Source organism: Oncorhynchus gorbuscha, linkage group LG01, assembly GCF_021184085.1.
Source record: "Oncorhynchus gorbuscha isolate QuinsamMale2020 ecotype Even-year linkage group LG01, OgorEven_v1.0, whole genome shotgun sequence".
Taxonomy (NCBI): Eukaryota; Metazoa; Chordata; class Actinopteri; order Salmoniformes; family Salmonidae; genus Oncorhynchus; species Oncorhynchus gorbuscha.
In genome coordinates, this window is record NC_060173.1 from 5,362,192 (window position 1) to 5,382,737 (window position 20,546).

The window sequence follows — 20,546 nt, forward strand, 5'->3', positions numbered from 1 at the left end:
GTAACTAACATCACACCCTAACCCAATACCTCCAGTAATAAAGGTGACTAACATCACACCCTAACCCAATACCTCCAGTAATAAAGGTGACTAACATCACACCCTAACCCAATACCTCCAGTAATAAAGGTAACTAACATCACACCCTAACCCAATACCTCCAGTAATAAAGGTGACTAACATCACACCCTAACCCAATACCTCCAGTAATAAAGGTAACTAACATCACACCCTAACCCAATACCTCCAGTAATAAAGGTAACTAACATCACACCCTAACTGTTATGCAGGTGAATGAGGACCCAAAAGCGACTTGGCGAAAACAGAGTTTTTAATCCAGTAAAGTTACTTTACAAACAAAAGGCATAATACTACTCGTAATGACGAGAACAGACTGGAGACTTGATCAAGAACTGCAGGTTGCCTCGGGAAGGCACTTGAACGTAGCAGACTCAGACACCTGCTCACCACGCAGCATCTGAGGGAAACACGACACGACAGGGCAATACATAGACACAGCACGGTGAATAATAGACAAGGATCCGACAGGACAGGAACGGAAAACAAGGGAAGAAATAGGGACTCTAATCAGGGGAAAAGATAAGGAACAGGTGTGGGAAGACTAAATGATTGATTAGGGGAATAGGAACAGCTGGGAGCAGGAACGGAACGATAGAGAGAAGAGAGAGCGAGAGAGTGAGAGAGGGAGGGGGAGAGAGAGGGATAGAAAGAGGGAAAGAACCTAATAAGACCAGCAGAGGGAAACGAATAGAAGGGGAAGCACAGGGACAAGACATGATAATCAATGACAAAACATGACAGTACCCCCCACTCACCGAGCGCCTCCTGGCGCACTTGAGGAGGAATCCTGGCGGCAACGGAGGAAATCATCAATAAGTGAACGGTCCAGCACGTCCGAGACGGAACCCAACTCCTCTCCTCAGGACCGTAACCCTCCCAATCCACTAAGTATTGGTGACCCCGTCCCCGAGAACGCATGTCCATGATCTTACGTACCTTGTAAATAGGTGCGCTCTCGACAAGGACGGGAGGGGGAGGGAAGACGAACGGGGTGCGAAGAAAGGGCTTGACACAGGAGACATGGAAGACAGGATGGACGCGACGAAGATGTCGCGGAAGAAGCAGTCGCACAGCGACAGGATTGACGACCTGGGAGACACGGAACGGACCAATGAACCGCGGAGTCAACTTACGAGAAGCTGTCGTAAGAGGAAGGTTGCGAGTGGAAAGCCACACTCTCTGGCCGCAACAATACCTTGGACTCTTAATCCTGCGTTTATTGGCGGCTCTCACAGTCTGTGCCCTGTAATGGCATAGTGCAGACCTCACCCTCCTCCAGGTGCGCTCACAACGTTGGACAAACGCTTGAGCGGAGGGAACGCTGGACTCGGCAAGCTGGGATGAGAACAGAGGAGGCTGGTAACCCAGACTACTCTGAAACGGAGATAACCCGGTAGCAGACGAAGGAAGCGAGTTGTGAGCGTATTCTGCCCAGGGGAGCTGTTCTGCCCAAGACGCAGGGTTTCTGAAAGAAAGGCTGCGTAGTATGCAACCAATCGTCTGATTGGCCCTCTGCTTGACCGTTAGACTGGGGATGAAACCCGGAAGAGAGACTGACGGACGCACCAATCAAACGACAGAACTCCCTCCAAAACTGTGACGTGAATTGCGGGCCTCTGTCTGAAACGGCGTCTAACGGGAGGCCATGAATTCTGAACACATTCTCGATGATGATTTGTGCCGTCTCCTTAGCGGAAGGAAGTTTAGCGAGGGAATGAAATGTGCCGCCTTAGAGAACCTATCGACAACCGTAAGAATCACAGTCTTCCCCGCAGACAAAGGCAGACCGGTAATGAAGTCTAGGGCGATGTGAGACCATGGTCGAGAAGGAATGGGGAGCGGTCTGAGACGACCGGCAGGAGGAGAGTTACCCGACTTAGTCTGCGCGCAGTCCGAACAAGCAGCCACGAAACGGCGCGTGTCACGCTCCTGAGTCGGCCACCAAAAGCGCTGGCGAATAGACGCAAGAGTGCCTCGAACACCAGGATGACCAGCTAACTTGGCAGAGTGAGCCCACTGAAGAACAGCCAGACGAGTGGAAACAGGAACGAAAAGGAGGTTACTAGGACAAGCGCGGCGGCGACGCAGTGTGCGTGAGTGCTTGCTTAACCTGTCTTTCAATTCCCCAGACTGTCAACCCGACAACACGCCCATAAGGAAGAATCCCTCGGGATCAGTAGAAGCCACAGAAGAACTAAACAGACGGGATAAGGCATCAGGCTTGGTGTTTTTGCTACCCGGACGGTAAGAAATCACAAACTCGAAACGAGCGAAAAACAACGCCCAACGAGCTTGACGGGCATTAAGTCGTTTGGCAGAACGGATGTACTCAAGGTTCTTATGGTCTGTCCAAACGACAAAAGGAACGGTCGCCCCCTCCAACCACTGTCGCCATTCGCCTAGGGCTAAGCGGATGGCGAGCAGTTCACGGTTACCCACATCATAGTTGCGCTCAGATGGCGACAGGCGATGAGAAAATAAGCGCAAGGATGAACCTTATCGTCAGACTGGAAGCGCTGGGATAGAATGGCTCCCACGCCTACCTCTGAAGCGTCAACCTCGACAATGAATTGTCTAGTGACGTCAGGAGTAACGAGGATAGGAGCGGACGTAAAACGTTCTTTTAGAAGATCAAAAGCTCCCTGGGCGGAACCGGACCACTTAAAACACGTCTTGACAGAAGTAAGAGCTGTGAGAGGGGCAGCAACTTGACCGAAATTACGAATGAAACGCCGATAGAAATTAGCGAAACCTAAAAAGCGCTGCAACTCGACACGTGACCTTGGAACGGGCCAATCACTGACAGCTTGGACCTTAGCGGAATCCATCTGAATGCCTTCAGCGGAAATAACGGAACCGAGAAAAGTAACGGAGGAGACATGAAAAGAGCACTTCTCAGCCTTTACGTAGAGACAATTCTCTAAAAGGCGCTGTAGAACACGTCGAACGTGCTGAACATGAATCTCGAGTGACGGTGAAAAAATCAGGATATCGTCAAGATAGACAAAAACAAAGATGTTCAGCATGTCTCTCAGAACATCATTAACTAATGCCTGAAAAACAGCTGGCGCATTGGCGAGACCAAACGGCAGAACCCGGTACTCAAAATGCCCTAACGGAGTGTTAAACGCCGTTTTCCACTCGTCCCCCTCTCTGATGCGCACGAGATGGTAAGCGTTACGAAGGTCCAACTTAGTAAAGCACCTGGCTCCCTGCAGAATCTCGAAGGCTGATGACATAAGGGGAAGCGGATAACGATTCTTAACCGTTATGTCATTCAGCCCTCGATAATCCACGCAGGGGCGCAGAGTACCGTCCTTCTTCTTAACAAAAAAGAACCCCGCCCCGGCCGGAGAGGAAGAAGGCACTATGGTACCGGCGTCAAGAGACACAGATAAATAATCCTTGAGAGCCTTACGTTCGGGAGCCGACAGAGAGTATAGTCTACCCCGAGGAGGAGTGGTCCCCGGAAGGAGATCAATACTACAATCATACGACCGGTGAGGAGGAAGGGAGTTGGCTCGGGACCGACTGAAGACCGTGCGCAGATCATGATATTCCTCCGGCACTCCTGTCAAATCGCCAGGTTCCTCCTGAGAAGTGGGGACAGAAGAAATGGGAGGGATGGCAGACATTAAACACTTCACATGACAAGTAACGTTACAGGATAGGATAGAATTACTAGACCAATTAATAGAAGGATTATGACATACTAGCCAGGGATGACCCAAAACAACAGGTGTAAAAGGTGAACGAAAAATCAAAAAAGAAATACTCTCACTGTGGTTACCAGATACTGTGAGAGTTAAAGGTAGTGTCTCAAATCTGATACTGGGAAGATGACTACCATCTAAGGCAAACATGGGCGTAGGCTTGTCTAACTGTCTGAAAGGAATGTCATGTTTCCGAGCCCATGCTTCGTCCATGAAACAACCCTCAGCCCCAGAGTCAATCAAGGCACTGCATGTAGCACCCGAACCGGTCCAGCGTAGATGGACCGACATAGTAGTACAGGATCTAGATGAAGAGACCTGAGTAGTAGCGCTCACCAGTAGCCCTCCGCTTACTGATGAGCTCTGGCCTTTACTGGACATGAATTGACAAAATGTCCATCAAATCCGCAATAGAGGCACAGGCGGTTGGTGATCCTCCGTTCCCTCTCCTTGGTCGAGATGCGAATACCTCCCAGCTGCATGGGCTCAGTCTCTGAGCCAGAGGAGGGAGATGGTTGCGATGCGGAGCAGGAAACACCGTTGACGCGAGCTCTCTTCCACGAGCTTGGTGACGAAGATCTACCCGTCGTTCTATGCGGATGGCGAGAGCAATCAAAGAGTCCACACTGGAAGGAACCTCCCGAGAGAGAATCTCATCTTTGACCACTGCGTGGAGTCCCTCCAGAAAACGAGCGAGCAGCGCCGGCTCCTTCCAGTCACTAGAGGCAGCAAGAGTGCGAAACTCTATAGAGTAATCCGTTATGGATCGATCACCTTGGCATAGGGAAGCCAGGGCCCTAGAAGCCTCCCTACCAAAAACTGAACGGTCAAAAACCCGAATCATCTCCTCTTTAAAGTTCTGGTAATTGTTGGAACAATCAGCCCTTGCCTCCCAGATAGCTGTGCCCCACTCTCGAGCCCGGCCAGTAAGGAGTGAAATGACGTAAGCAACCCGAGCTCTCTCGCTAGAGTATGTGTTGGGTTGGAGAGAGAACACAATATCACACTGGGTGAGAAAGGAGCGGCACTCCGTGGGCTGCCCGGAGTAGCAAGGTGGGTTATTAACCCTAGGTTCCGGAGGCTCGGCAGGCCAGGAAGTAACAGGTGGCACGAGACGAAGACTCTGGAACTGTCCAGAGAGGTCGGAAACCTGAGCGGCCAGGTTCTCCACGGCATGGCGAGCAGCAGACAATTCCTGCTCGTGTCTGCCGAGCATGGCTCCTTGGATCTCGACGGCAGTGTTACGAGCATCTGTAGTCGCTGGGTCCATTCCTTGGTCGGATCCTTCTGTTATGCAGGTGAATGAGGACCCAAAAGCGACTTGGCGAAAACAGAGTTTTTAATCCAGTAAAGTTACTTTACAAACAAAAGGCATAATACTACTCGTAATGACGAGAACAGACTGGAGACTTGATCAAGAACTGCAGGTTGCCTCGGGAAGGCACTTGAACGTAGCAGACTCAGACACCTGCTCACCACGCAGCATCTGAGGGAAACACGACACGACAGGGCAATACATAGACACAGCACGGTGAATAATAGACAAGGATCCGACAGGACAGGAACGGAAAACAAGGGAAGAAATAGGGACTCTAATCAGGGGAAAAGATAAGGAACAGGTGTGGGAAGACTAAATGATTGATTAGGGGAATAGGAACAGCTGGGAGCAGGAACGGAACGATAGAGAGAAGAGAGAGCGAGAGAGTGAGAGAGGGAGGGGGAGAGAGAGGGATAGAAAGAGGGAAAGAACCTAATAAGACCAGCAGAGGGAAACGAATAGAAGGGGAAGCACAGGGACAAGACATGATAATCAATGACAAAACATGACACTAACCCAATACCTCCAGTAATAAAGGTAACTAACATCACACCCTAACCCAATACCTCCAGTAATAAAGGTGACTAACATCACACCCTAACCCAATACCTCCAGTAATAAAGGTGACTAACATCACACCCTAACCCAATACCTCCAGTAATAAAGGTAACTAACATCACACCCTAACCCAATACCTCCAGTAATAAAGGTAACTAACATCACACCCTAACCCAATACCTCCAGTAATAAAGGTAACTAACATCACACCCTAACCCAATACCTCCAGTAATAAAGGTAACTAACATCTAACATCACAACCCAATACCTCCAGTAATAAAGGTGACTGTATAGATGTTTTCCCTAACCCAATACCTCCAGTAATAAAGGTGACTGTATAGATGTTTTCAGGTTCACATCTGATTGGTCAGGCTACTGTATTGATGTAGTCAGGTCCACATCTGATTGGTCAGGCTACTGTAATGATGTAGTCAGGTCCACATCTGATTGGTCAGGCTACTGTAATGATTTAGTCAGGTCCACATCTGATTGGTCAGACTACTGTAATGATGTAGTCAGGTCCACATCAGGCGGAAGGTCATACACAGGAGGAGACAGGTAGCTGGGTCCAGGGGCAGGCAGAAGGTCATACACAGGAGGAGGCAGGTAGCTGGGTCCAGGGGCAGGCGGAAGGTCATACACAGGAGGAGGCAGGTAGCTGGGTCCAGGGGCAGGCAGAAGGTCATACACAGGAGGAGGCAGGTAGCTGGGTCCAGGGGCAGGCGGAAGGTCATACACAGGAGGAGGCAGGTAGCTGGGTCCAGGGGCAGGCAGAAGGTCATACACAGGAGGAGGCAGGTAGCTGGATCCATAGGCAGGCAGAAGGTCATACACAGGAGGAGGCAGGTAGCTGGGTCCAGGGGCAGGCAGAAGGTCATACACAGGAGGAGGCAGGTAGCTGGGTCCAGGGGCAGTAGGAGGCAGGTAGCTGGGTTCAGGGGCAGGTAGCTGGGTCCAGGAGCAGGCAGAAGGTCATACACAGGAGGAGGCAGGTAGCTGGGTCCAGGGGCAGTAGGAGGCAGGTAGCTGGGTTCAGGGGCAGGCAGAAGGTCATACACAGAGGGTCCAAAAAGGCAACAGTACAGGCAGGGAAAAGGCTAGTAACGTCCTCCGGGAGATCAGGCAATAGGTTGATAACAGGAAATCTGATAGGCTTAAAGTACATGCAGGGAATAGACTAAAGTACAAGCAGAGAATAGGCAAAAAGGCGTCGTTAGTGAGGCAGGCCAAAAACTATCATACACGGGAGGAGTAAATCACGGGAAAAACAGCGCTCCGAAAGACGTGTGTCACATAATACCTCACAGCGACGGCGTGCGAAGAACATGAACTAAATAGTGTGTGATAATGACATACAGGTGTGTGAACAGGTGATCAGAATTCAGGTGATTGGGATCTGGAGAGTGAGCTGCATTCAGGGGATCTAGGTGTTTTAGAGTGGGATCTGGAGAGTGAGCTGCATTCAGGGGATCTAGGTGTTTTAGAGTGGGATCTGGAGAGTGAGCTGCGTTCAGGGGATCTACGTGTTTGAGGGTGTGAGTTGGAAGCAGACGTTACAAGATGTGTGTAGGAAAGACGTAAACTCCAAAATCCGAATCGGCCCCTATGTGCCCTGGCCTCAAGCGGTGCCAGTATGTGTCCATCATCCTCTTCATACCGACTCTCCTTCCTGTGTTCTTCATCATCCTCTTCGTACCGACTCTCCTTCCTGTGTCCTTCATCATCCTCTTCATACCGACTCTCCTTCCTGTGTCCTTCATCATCCTCTTCGTACCGACTCTCCTTCCTGTGTCCTTCATCATCCTCTTCGTACCGACTCTCCTTCCTGTGTCCCCACAGTGCCACCTGCCCCACTGCTGCAGCAACTGGAGCCTCTCAACTGCACCTCCATCTTGGTTCGATGGCAGCCATCTCCAGGTTCCGTGGTCGTCCAGGGTTACCGGCTCTGTTACCATGAGGAGGGCCAACCAGAACAGCCCTCCATCCAGCTCCAGCCTGAGGACACAGAATACACCATCAGTGGCCTGGGTGAGTGATAGTTACAGTAGGTATAGATTGGGTATAGGTATAGATTGGGTATAGGCGGGTATAGGTATAGATTGGGTATAGATTGGGTATAGGTGGGTATAGGTGGGTATAGATATAGATTGGGTTTAAGTGGGTATAGGCGGGTATAGGTATAGACTGGGTACCACTGGGTATAGATTGGGTACCACTGGGTATAGATTGGGATGTACGAAGGGCTATATAAATAAATTTGATTTGATTTGGTACACGTGGGTATAGATTGGGTACAAGCGGGTATAGGCAGGTATAGATATAGATTGGGTTTAAGTGGGTATAGGCGGGTATAGGTATAGACTGGGTACCACTGGGTATAGATTGGGTACCACTGGGTATAGATTGGGTACACGTGGGTATAGATTGGGTACAAGCGGGTATAGGTATAGATACCCACCTGTACCCAATCTATATCTATACCCACCTATACCCAATCTATATCTATACCCACCTATACCCAATCTATATCTATACCCACCTATACCCAATCTATATCTATACCCACCTGTACCCAATCTATATCTATACCCACCTGTACCCAATCTATATCTATACCCACCTGTACCCAATCTATATCTATACCCGCCTATACCCACCTGTACCCAATCTATACCTGCCTATACCCACCTGTACCTATACCTGCCTATACCCTACTGTACCCAATCTATACCCACCTATACCAAATCTATACCCAATCTATATCTATACCCGTCTATAACCAACCTAACCCAATCTATACCTATACCCACCTGTACCCAATCTATATCTATACCCACCTATACCCTATCTATATCTATACCCACCTATACCCTATCTATATCTATACCCACCTATACCCAATCTATATCTATACCCGCCTGTACCCACCTGTACCCAATCTATACCTGCCTGTACCCACCTGTACCCAATCTATACCTGCCTATACCCACCTGTACCCAATCTATACCTGCCTATACCCACCTATACCCAATCTATACCCAATCTATATCTATTCCCGTCTATAACCAACCTAACCCAATCTATACCTATACCTGCCTATACCCGCCTGTACCCAATCTATATCTATACCCACCTGTACCCTATCTATATCTATACCCACTGTAGTGGCTTCCTTTCGTCTTTACCATAGCCACTGCCCAAGCCTGAAGCGGGGTTGTTTGGTACGCATACAGTCCACAGTCAAGGTTTCCAAACGGCCAAACATTCAATGACATCCAGGGATATGGTGCAACAAAAATGTTTATTCTTCTTATATCTAACAAATAAATGAGTCTCCAATCAACTTAAAGCATAGAATACTTGATATGGAAAATACATATTATGACCTGTCCGTATGTCTGTATGTCTGTATGGTCAAAAAACTATACCGCTCCCGCGTCTAGCAAGGACTCCCTCTCCCGAAGCCCCAACTTCCTGCCTTTATCCTAACACAATTACCACAATACAATGAACAGGCAAGAGGGAGGGTCAAATGTCCGAGTTACACTAACAACAAATTAATATATCTCAATCAGGTAAATATAAATCATAAAGGTACATTCCTAATATTTCATCATTTACATTCATATTTAATATATTTACACAAATATACATTGAGCTCCATATGTTCGGTCTTTTATACAAATATGTCCAAATCGGCTCTAACATACCGGCCCCTAATTGTTGACTGCACTGAATGCACAACAATTACTTAATATTCAAACATAGAGCCAATACACAAAACATTCTATACCAGAGCACTATTACAGTTTATAGCTATATACAAATATACAAGGTACCATATAGGAAAATAGTCCATAGATCTCAATCTGAGTTGAAGTGTAAAGGTGTTCAACTTCGAAAAATGTCAAGAGTTTGACGTCCAAAAATGTATGACATCAAAGAATGTAAGAGTACGACATCAACGAATCAGAGGTGCACGTGATTCTAAGATGGAGCACTGTGTGTGTGTGTGTCACTCCGTCGCCTCAAGGAGCAGACAGAGTTTATTGATAGGTCTCTGTAAGATATTGGTCGTAGTCTTAACCATGACGCTCCGGACAAGACCTTTGGCCCCTGGCAGAGCCTCCACCACACGCCCCATTAGCCAAGAGTTCCTTGGGGCGGTGTCATCGACGATGACCACGAGGTCACCAGGACTGAAGTTTCTCTTAGTTTTGTTCCACTTGTTCCGCTCCTGCATAAGTGGAAGATACTCCCTGATCCATCTCTTCCAGAAGAGCTCAGTGATATATTGTACTTGCTTCCATCTCCTTCGTGAGTATAGGTCGCTTCTCTGGAATAGTCCTGGTGGCAGGACTGGCTTAGCTTTCAGATGAAGCAGATGGTTCGGAGTCAGGGGTTCTAGATCATTAGGGTCATTTGTTACAGTAGTGATTGGTCTGTCGTTCATAATCGCCTCAACTTCACACAAGGCTGTCTGCAAAGCCTCATCATCCAGTACTTGCTCTTTAAGGACTGAATAGAGGATCTTTTTCACCAGTCGGATCAACCTCTCCCATACCCCCCCATGGTGGGCTCCAGAGGGAGGGTTGAATGACCATGTCACTCCTTCCTTCAGTAATTCTTTTTGAATCTTGTTGTGATCCAGCTCTTTCATAGCTTCTCCTAGCTCTCTGTGTGTTCCAACAAAGTTGGTGCCATTGTCTGTTCTGATACTTGTTACTGGGCCCCTTCAGCAGATGAACCTGCGCAGGGCATTGATGCAGGAATCAGTATCCAGATAACTAGCAACTTCTAGATGGACAGCTCGACTCACGAGGCAAGTAAAGATCACACCATAACGCTTCACATGAACGCGGCCTCGCTTCACCTCTATGGGGCCGAAGTAATCTATGCCCACATGGGTGAAAGGCGGCAAATCAGGTGACACCCGATCTTGTGGAAGGTCGGCCATCTTCTGTTCTCCAGCTCTAGCTTGCATCCGCCTGCAAAAGACACAGCTCTTAAGGATCTTCCTTGCTAAAGAGTTGGCACAGGGTATCCAATATCGCTGGCGAAGTCTAGAAAGCATGTGACCTCTCCCAGAGTGGCCAACCTGCTCATGGATGTGGAGTAAGATCAGTCTAGAGATGTAAGAGTCTTTGGGCAGGATCATAGGATTCTTTAGTTCCGTAGGCATAGCAGCTTTGCTTAACCTTCCTCCTACTCTCAGAATCCCATTGTCAACAATTGGATCAAGCTTACAGATTGAGCCACTTCTCTTGGCACATTGTTTTCCTTTCACAACTAGTGCAATTTCTTGTTTAAAGTGCTGTCGTTGTTCAAATCGGATGATGACCTTTTCTGCTTCATCTAGGTCGACCACAGACAGACTTTCTTTTCCAAACGTCAGTTTGAACTTGTCAATTTGTTCCTTCAGTGAGTTTGTCAGACTCTGATCTGATCTTGGATCGGTTTGAGTGAGAATTTTCCTTTTCTGGCTTAACTGTAGAAGACGTTTCTTCAGTTTCAGCATCCAGGCAACTGCTTTCTTCAAGCTGTTCCATGTTGAATAGTACTCAATCAGTTTGCTGGTTGGACTCTTTTCTTCCACACTTGTATGGTTTATGATTACGTCTTTTCTCACCTCTGGATCATCCGGAGGGATGGAGCCAATCTCCTCGGGGACTTTCGGCCATTGAGTTTCTGTTTTCTCCAGGAATTCTGGTCCTTTACGCCATCTCTTTGAGTTCAGGAACATTTCAACATGTAATCCTCTTGAGGCATCATCGGCTGGGTTGTGTTTGGAGTTCAAATACCTCCACTGTTTTGCTTTCGATAGGTCACGGATCATAGCAACCCTATTAGCCACAAAGGTATGGAATCTCTTGGTATCATTGCGGATGTATTTTAGCACAGACTGGCTGTCCGTCCAAAAAGTTGACTCCTCAAGTTCAATCTGGAGCTCCAACCTTAACATCCTGTCCACTCGCACTGCCAATGTTGCTGCAGCAAGTTCCAGTCTGGGGATTGTCATCTGCTTGAGTGGAGTCACCCTTGATTTCCCCAGTATGAATGCAATGTGAACCTTTTCCATACCGTTTGTGAACCTAAGGTAACTTGCCGTGCCATAACCTTGTTCACTTGCATCACCGAAGTGATGCAGCTGTGCAGTCTTGACTTGACCAAAGTTCTCAGGCATCATACACCTGTCTATCTGGAATCTGGAGAGCTGGTCCAGCTCTGAGAGCCATCTCTGCCATGAAATAGAGTGTTCTTCAGGGATGACTTCGTCCCATCCACACTTCAGCTTGCAGAGCACTTGAAGAATTTGCTTTGCCTTTAATACAAATGGGGCGAGGAAACCTAATGGATCATAAATAGAGCTGACAGTTGAGAGAATACCTCTTCTTGTAAGGGGTCTGTTCTTGACAGTGACTCGGAAGGTAAATGCATCACTTTCAATGTTCCATCGGATTCCAAGTGCTCTTTCAACAGGCAGCTTTTCTCTGTCCAGGTCCAGTTCTTTTATCTGCTTGGCTTTGTGTTCATCAGGGATAGAAGCCAGCACAGTGCGGCTGTTGCTGACCCGCTTGGTCAATTTGAACCCACCCTGAGAGCACACATCCCTGAGGTTTTTCGTGAGAGCTATGGCTTGTTCTTCTGTGGCCACTGACTTGAGGCAGTCATCAACATAGAAGTTGGACTTGACTGTTTGAATTACCTCTTCATCGTACCTCTCACAGTTGTCTTCTGCAGTCCTTCGCAGTGCAAAGTTTGCACAACTTGGAGAGGATATAGCACCAAAAAGATGTACCGTCATTCTGTACTCCTCCAATCTTTTGTTAGTATCACCATCCGGCCACCATAGGAATCGCAGGAAGTCTAAGTAATCTTCATGGACACGTACTTGATGGAACATTCCTTCGATGTCTGCCATCATGGCAATGTGCTCTTGCCGAAATCTTAGCAAGACTCCTATAAGCGTGTTTGCCAGGTCAGGGCCTTGAAGGAGTTCACTGTTAAGAGATATACCTTTATAGGATGATGAACAGTCAAACACTACTCGTATCGTTCCTTTGCGCTTATGGTGAACGCCATGGTGTGGTATGTACCATACCTTGCCTTTCTCTCTGAGGAGCTGTTCTTGTGGTAACCTTCTCGGCGTAACCTTTTGTTATCATCTCTTCCATGAAGCCTTTGTACTCTGCAGCGTAACCTTTGTCCTTCTTGAATTTCCTGATAATATTTAGAGCCCGCTGCTTTGCCATGTCACGATTGTTTGGCAGGACTACATCTGTTTTGCGAAAGGGCAACGGTAAGTAGTAGTGATGGTCTTTGAGGGTTATGGAGCTTGATACGATCTCCATAAACCTACGATCCTCAGCTGACATCTCACTTTTCTCTTCATACCCTCTCTCAGGGAAGTCATGGTTGTACTGATTTACAAGAAGAACCCCCAGGTCGGCAATTGAGATACGATTGGCCATCACCGTAGGATGCCCAGATTCTTCTGCCATGGTACAATTGTTAAGAGGACCGTTCATCACCCATCCAAAGAGAGTTTTCACTGCATACGGTCCGTTGCCTTGGCTATTTATGATTTTCCAGGGTTCCATTGCCTTTGGAGCATTTACAGTTGGCAGTCGACCAGGAAATGCTCACCAGTGCAAAATACACATGAGATACTGGGAGCATCAGAAGGGTAGGCGCCTGGTTTCTTGACTTTGAATGTTTGTTCTTTTAGAGGTTTTTCCGAGTCACAATCTGCCACTACATCTACTGCAGTGGCAAAGCTGCTTCCCCTACTCTTGGACTTGAACTGCTGTTTAAAGTCAGCTTCTGTTTTGGTTTTAAAAAACCTTTTGTTGGTCAGGGGATCTTGGATATCTCCGTACAACGGATCCTGCAGTATTTTGGCCTGTTTTTCCATGAACGTCACAAGGTCACTGAACTGGGCCCTCAGGTGGCTTCTCTCTAAAATATCACATGCCGTAGACCTCCATTTTTCCCTTAGTTTGTAGGGAAGTTTTGACATGATCAACTTTATGTTGGAGGGAAGATTAAGCTCTTCCATGTTCTGTAGGTCTTGCATAGCGTTACAGCACATATGTCAGAGTCAAGGCCCGCGGGCCACATCCGGCCCGCGAGAAGGTTTTTTACGGCCCCTGGGATGATCTTGATTTATTATTAGAACCGGCCCGCAGACCGCAGCAAGCCGGCAGCCCGCAGATCTTTTACACGCACCAATACTACATTTCCCACAATGCAACGGTGGCACCGAGCAGTAGGCTGCTTCATTTCAATATTTATTGGCACAGCAGTTGTCAGCATCACAGTAAAATTAACTTTCAGATACCCATCAAAAATGGCAAAACGGAAGGTGGACACTGAGAACCGGGGTTTCAAACAAGGTGGGAGTCGGAGTATTTGTTCACGGAGGTAGCTGGAAAACCTGTGTGTCTTCTGTGTGGAGAAAGTGTGGCGGTACTGAAAGAGTATAATCTGAGACGACATTATGAAACGAAACACGCGGACAAAAACAAGAATATGGACATGGAACAAAGGCTACAAAAGGCAGAGGAATTAAAACGAGGCCTCAAATCTCGACAGGCTCTGTTCAAAAAGCCAAATCACAAGGCCAGGCTGCTGTCAAGGCCAGTTTTATTTTGGCAGAAGAGATCGCTAAATCAGCCTGGCCATTTACGGAGGGGGATTTCATCAAAAACTGCATGATTAAAGTTTGTGACACCCAGAAAAAAGGCAACTCTTTTTAAATGTGAGTCTGAGCAGAAACACCATTGCCGAGAGAGTAGACCAGTTGTCCATCAATCTAAAAGAGCAGCTTGTGAAAAAGGGAAAAGATTTCATTGCATATTCCTTGGCTGTGGATGAGAGCACCGACATTTCTGACATTGCCCAGTTGTCAATTTTCATCCGCGGAGTGGACTCCAGCCTAAGCGTGACAGAGGAGTTTTTGGCTTTACGTCCTATGCATGGCACAACTACGGGGCATGATTTGTATGAAGAGGTGTCAAGATGTGTAAATGAGATGGAGCTGCCTTGGGAAAAACTTGTGGGTTTGACAACCGACGGAGCACCTGCGATGTGTGGACACAGGAGCGGACTGGTGGCAAAGATACGGGAAAAGATGCAAGAGGAAAACGCGACAGGTGAGCTGACAGCTTATCATTGTATCATACACCAGGAAGCGTTGTGCATAAAGCCTTGAAAATGGAGCATGTAATGAGCATCATCACGCGCACAGTTAACTTTATCAGAGCCAAAGGTTTGAATCACCGCCAGTTCAAGGCATTTCTGACGGAGTTAGAAACGGAGCATGGTGATTTGCCTTATCACACAGAGGTGCGATGGCTAAGCCAGGGAAAGGTGCTTCAAAGATGTTTCGAGCTTCGTGAGGAGATTTGTCTGTTCTTGGACAGCAAAGGGAAAGACACAACACAACTCCGAGACGAAATGTTTCTGTGTGAAATGGCTTTTCTGTGTGACATTACGAGTCATCTGAATGCAATGAACTTGCAGCTGCAGGGTCGGGATCGTGTCATCTCTGATATGTACAGTACAGTGAAGGCATTTAAAACCAAACTGACTCTGTGGGAGACGCAGATGCGGAAAGAAAATTTGAGCCACTTTCCCAGCTGCCAGACCATGAAAGAGAAGCTCTCTACCAGTGCGTTCCCGAGCGCACAGTTGGCTGATAAAATAGGTATGCTTGCCGCTGACTTTCGACGCCGATTTGCTGACTTTGAAGCACAAAAAAGCAGGTTGGAACTGCTCGTGGAAAGCTCACCACCAAACCTCCAAATGGAGTTGATTGACCTCCAATGCAATGATGCACTGAGGGCAAAATATGCGGCAGTGGGTGCTGCGGAGTTCGCCCGTTTCCTCCCCGACACAATGCCCCAGCTGCGCATCCAGGCTGCTCAAACGTTGTCTATGTTTGGCAGCACATACCTGTGTGAACAACTGTTTTCTTTGATGAACTTGAACAAAACATCACACAGAAGTCGAACTGCTGAACACCTCCACTCAATTCTGAGGATTTCCTCAGCTCAGAGCCTTACCCCGGGATGAACTTGTGGAAAAGATGGGACACCACCAAGTATCACCCTCAACCTCAAACAAGTGAACATTACTGTGCAATCACATATTTAGAGTTTTTACTCAGTTCAAGTTTAAAAGTTAAAGTTTAATATTTGTTTTCACTGCATGTTACTTCTCCTTAAACAAAGTGTTGTTTTTGATTAATAGATTTTTGCACTTTATTTTATTGTATTTCAATCCAATTATATTTTTAAAATATTTCAGTTGAGTGGATGAGGCCCTAGAAAATTGCTATTATTGTTTTTTTCTTTGAAGTAAATTTAGCCCACTTTTGCTAAAATAGAAAATATAGGCTACTGATGGTGCCTTGAATACCGGTTTCTTTCATTTAATGTTCATGTTATGGGGATTTTTATATAAAGGAAATTTCTCTTTTGTGTCTGTTGAAAATTAAAGATTACTGACAGAGCCATAAGAAAATATTGCTTTATTTATCTGATCATATTGGAATATATTTGTTAGGTTTTCAGTAGGTTCAATTAGGTTCACTAGACTATATGCGTCATTTAAAAAATTTTCAATGAACATTCGAACAGTCCGGCCCTCGGCTTGTAGCTAAATTTTTTATTTGGCCCTCCGTCCATTTGACTTTGACACCCCTGCGTTACAGCATCCTCTAAGATAGAGTGCATAGCCACCCAGTCCCTTTCCATCATCCGGTTTGATGTGTATCCAGTTCCAAGCTTTTTCCATATAAGCAGTGGTGACGTTGATTTCATTGCCAAAGTGTTCCTTTAACAACCTCTTGGTCTCTGCATAGCCTCTTCTGGCTTCCATATGCAGACAACTACGGACCAGGTCCTTGGGCTGACCAGAGGTGTACTGTTCCAGGTAATAGAGCCTATCCTGGTGACTGCTTGTCTTATCTTCTATTCCATGCTCAAATGCACGCATAAATGGCCTAAAGTTTAGAGGATCACCGTCAAACATGGGTATCTCCCTAACAGGGAGTGTGGCCTGTTTGTGCTGTAGTACAAGGAGGTCAGCAATTTCATTCTGCCTTTGCATGACAGTAGTGAGGTTATCATGGCTGGTATTATGGCTGATACCCGCAGTGTTGATTCTGTGTTGATTGCTAGACCTCGATGTTGGCTGCTGAAGGGTGTGGTTTATGACTGTTTTCTGAATAGGTTTTGATGGCTTTGTGGTCGGTTGTTGTAAAACTCTTTGTAGTGGGGTCTTTGGAACTGCACCTAATGCAGAAAATGCAACAGGTGATGGTTCAGGTTCCTTATAGACCTCGGGTTCCTGGTTCTCATAATAAGAGTTCATTCCATCTTCTTGGCTTAGAAAATGGGCTGCCACAGAATGGGATTGAGAAGTTGACTCAACACTCTCCAGGACCTTCAGTTTGGCATTATATGCTGCTATGTCCGTTTCCAGTGCCATTTTTTCCATCCTAACATTCAGTTGAGCTTTCTGTTGTTCCAGTTGAGCTTTCTGTTGTTCCAGTTGAGCTTTCTCCAGTTCCAATGCATGCTTGTCCTGTAATGATGCTTGGCGAGCTAGTAGAGCTGCTCGTTCTGCCTCAGCTTTTAGGCGTGCAGAGGACACTGAGGAAGCAGTTTTAGAAGACTTTGTTTTACTTGATGTTTTTGACACATTGGAAATGCTGTCGTGTGGTTCAATGAGCGTTTGTGGCTCGATTTCAGCTTTTTTCCATATTTCCACCTCTTTCAGGAAATGTTCATAAGTTCTCATTCTTGGTTGATAATAGTTAATGCTCTCCTGTTCGTGTTCCTCCTCTGTGACCAGCTCTAGCACAGAATCATGAGCATTCTTAAAGTCATTGAGAACAGCATGGAATGCTTCAAGACTCTCATCCACAGTTTCAATGTTTCCTCCATCAACAAGAAGGGCTTTTATTTCATTCATTTTGCGTGTACACACTCCAAGTTTGCCTCTCCGGGCTGCATAGAGTGAATTTAGATGCTCCTCTGCCCTCTCCAGTGGAGTCTTATTTGGGATTTCATCCTCCATCATTCACTTTTAGTTCACTCAATTTACAATGACACAGTTGTTGGTTTTTGATTGTTAAACGTAATGCCCCTTTAGACCTCCTTTAATGCTTTAGAACACAGTCCTCCATTTCAGCATATTGACCCATTTGAATTGAACATGTGCAAGTTCGGCATTTTAGATGCGTTTTAAACATTTCATCCCATTATAAGTTGTCCCTTTAATGAAGTTTAAACACGCAGTATCTTCAGATCCTTAGATTGCAATTTGTTGCGTTGATGCATTGCATTTCCACGTTAGGCCAAATATTAGACATAAGATTAGGCTACATTGTGCGTAGGATCTCAGTGTTTCCCAAACTTAAACTTCTTAATTGTTTTCACAACGCTGTGTTTTGAATTCCATTCCCAAGTTTATCAAACATTCCAATTAAAAGCACATTTGCGCTTCCATAATATGCATGATCAAACGATCGAATATGCATGATCAAACGATCGCATTGAACAGGGCAGCTCATTCATTCGCAGTGGTTACTCACGGCTGGTGAATTCTAGGAGTTCAAATCCTTCCAAGCGAGCTGTCCTTACGATCCGAATGCAATTACAAATAGAACAATATCCAGCGTGTGTCCGAACCGGAGATTTCCTTCCGATAGTAATCCTTCGCGGAGTTTTTTGACTTGATTGTAGTGGCTTCCTTTCGTCTTTACCATAGCCACTGCCCAAGCCTGAAGCGGGGTTGTTTGGTACGCATACAGTCCACAGTCGAGGTTTCCAAACGGCCAAACATTCAATGACATCCAGGGATATGGTGCAACAAAAATGTTTATTCTTCTTATATCTAACAAATAAATGAGTCGCCAATCAACTTAAAGCATAGAATACTTGATATGGAAAATACATATTATGACCTGTCCGTATGTCTGTATGTCTGTATGGTCAAAAAACTATACCGCTCCCGCGTCTAGCAAGGACTCCCTCTCCCGAAGGCCCAACTTCCTGCCTTTATCCTAACACACTTACCACAATACAATGAACAGGCAAGAGGGAGGGTCAAATGTCCGAGTTACACTAACAACAAATTAATATATCTCAATCAGGTAAATATAAATCATAAAGGTACGTACCTAATATTTCATCATTTACATTCATATTTAATATATTTACACAAATATACATGGAGCTCCATATGTTCGGTCTTTTATACAAATATGTCCAAATCGGCTCTAACACCCACCTATACCCAATCTATACCCACCTGTACCCAATCTATACCTATACCTGCCTATACCCACCTGTACCCAATCTATACCCACCTGTACCCAATCTATATCTATACCTGCCTATACCCACCTGTAAATCTATCTAAATTTATACCCGCCTATACCAAATCTATACCTATATAGATATAGATTGGGTATAGGCAGGTATAGATTGGGTATAGGTGGGTATAGATATAGATTGGGTATAGGTGGTTATAGATATAGATTGGGTATAGATATAGATTGGGTATGGGTATAGATTGGGTATAGGTATAGATAGGGTATGGGTGGGTATAGATATAGATTGGGTATAGGTATAGATTGGGTATAGGCAGGTATAGATTGGGTATAGGTATAGACTGGGTATAGGTGGTTATAGATATAGATTGGGTATAGGTGGTTATAGATATAGATTGGGTATAGGTGGGTATAAGTATAGATTGGGTATAGGTATAGATTGGGTACAGGTGGGTATAGGTATAGATTGGGTACAGGTGGGTATAGATTGGGTATAGGTATAGATTGGGTACAGGAGGGTATAGGCAGGTATAGGTATAGATTGAGTATAGGTGGGTATATGTATAGATTGGGTATAGGTGGGTATATGTATAGATTGGGTAGAGGTATAGCTTGAGTATAGGTATAGATTGGGTACAGGTGGGTATATGTATAGATTGGGCACAGGTATAGATTGGGTACAGGTGGGTATAAGTATAGATTGGGTATATATATAGATTGGGTATAGCTGGTTATAAGTATAGATTGGGTATAGGCGGGTATAGATATATATTGGGTATAGATATAGATTGGGTATAGCTGGTTATAAGTATAGATTGGGTATAGGCGGGTATAGATATAGATTGGGTATAGACATAGATTGGGTATAGGTGGGTGTAAGTATAGATTGAGTATAGGTGGGTATAGATATAGATTGTATATAGACATAGATTGGGTATAGATATAGATTGTGTATAAGTAAGGATTGGGTATAGGTGGATGTAAGTATAGATTGGGTATAAACACAGATTGGGTATAGGTGGGTGTAAGTGTAGATTGGGTATAGGCGGGTATAGACATAGATTGGGTATAGGTGGGTATAGATATAGATTGGGTAAAGGTGGGTATAGGTGGGTATAGGTGGGTGTAAGTGTAGATTGGGTATAGGCGGGTATAGACATAGATTGGGTATAGGTGGGTATAGATATAGATTGGGTAAAGGTGGGTATAGGTGGGTGTAAGTGTAGATTGGGTATAGGCGGGTATAGACATAGATTGGGTATAGGTGGGTATAAGTGTAAATTGGGTATAGATTGGGTATACGTGGGTGTAAGTATAGATTGGGTATAGGTGGGTGTCAGTGTAGATTGGGTATAGGCGGGTATCGACATAGATTGGGTATAGGTGGGTATAGATATAGATTGGGTAAAGGTGGGTATAAGTATAGATTGGGTATAGGTGGGTATAGATATAGATTGGGTATAGGAGGGTATAGGTGGGTGTAAGTGTAGATAGGGTATATATTGGGTATAGGTGGGTATAGAACTCCAGC

At 45.8% G+C, this 20,546-nt stretch overlaps 1 protein-coding gene across 1 annotated transcript in view; it reads left to right on the top strand.

Annotated features, from left to right (window-relative positions):
- The window catches only part of LOC124031991 (protogenin A-like), a 66,999-nt gene that overhangs the window by 17,311 nt on the left and 29,142 nt on the right, over positions 1 to 20,546 (top strand). The window contains exon 10 of the mRNA XM_046343902.1: positions 7,510 to 7,698. Within this exon, the coding sequence (XP_046199858.1) occupies positions 7,510 to 7,698 (189 nt within the window). The remainder of the gene's footprint in view (positions 1 to 7,509; positions 7,699 to 20,546) is intronic.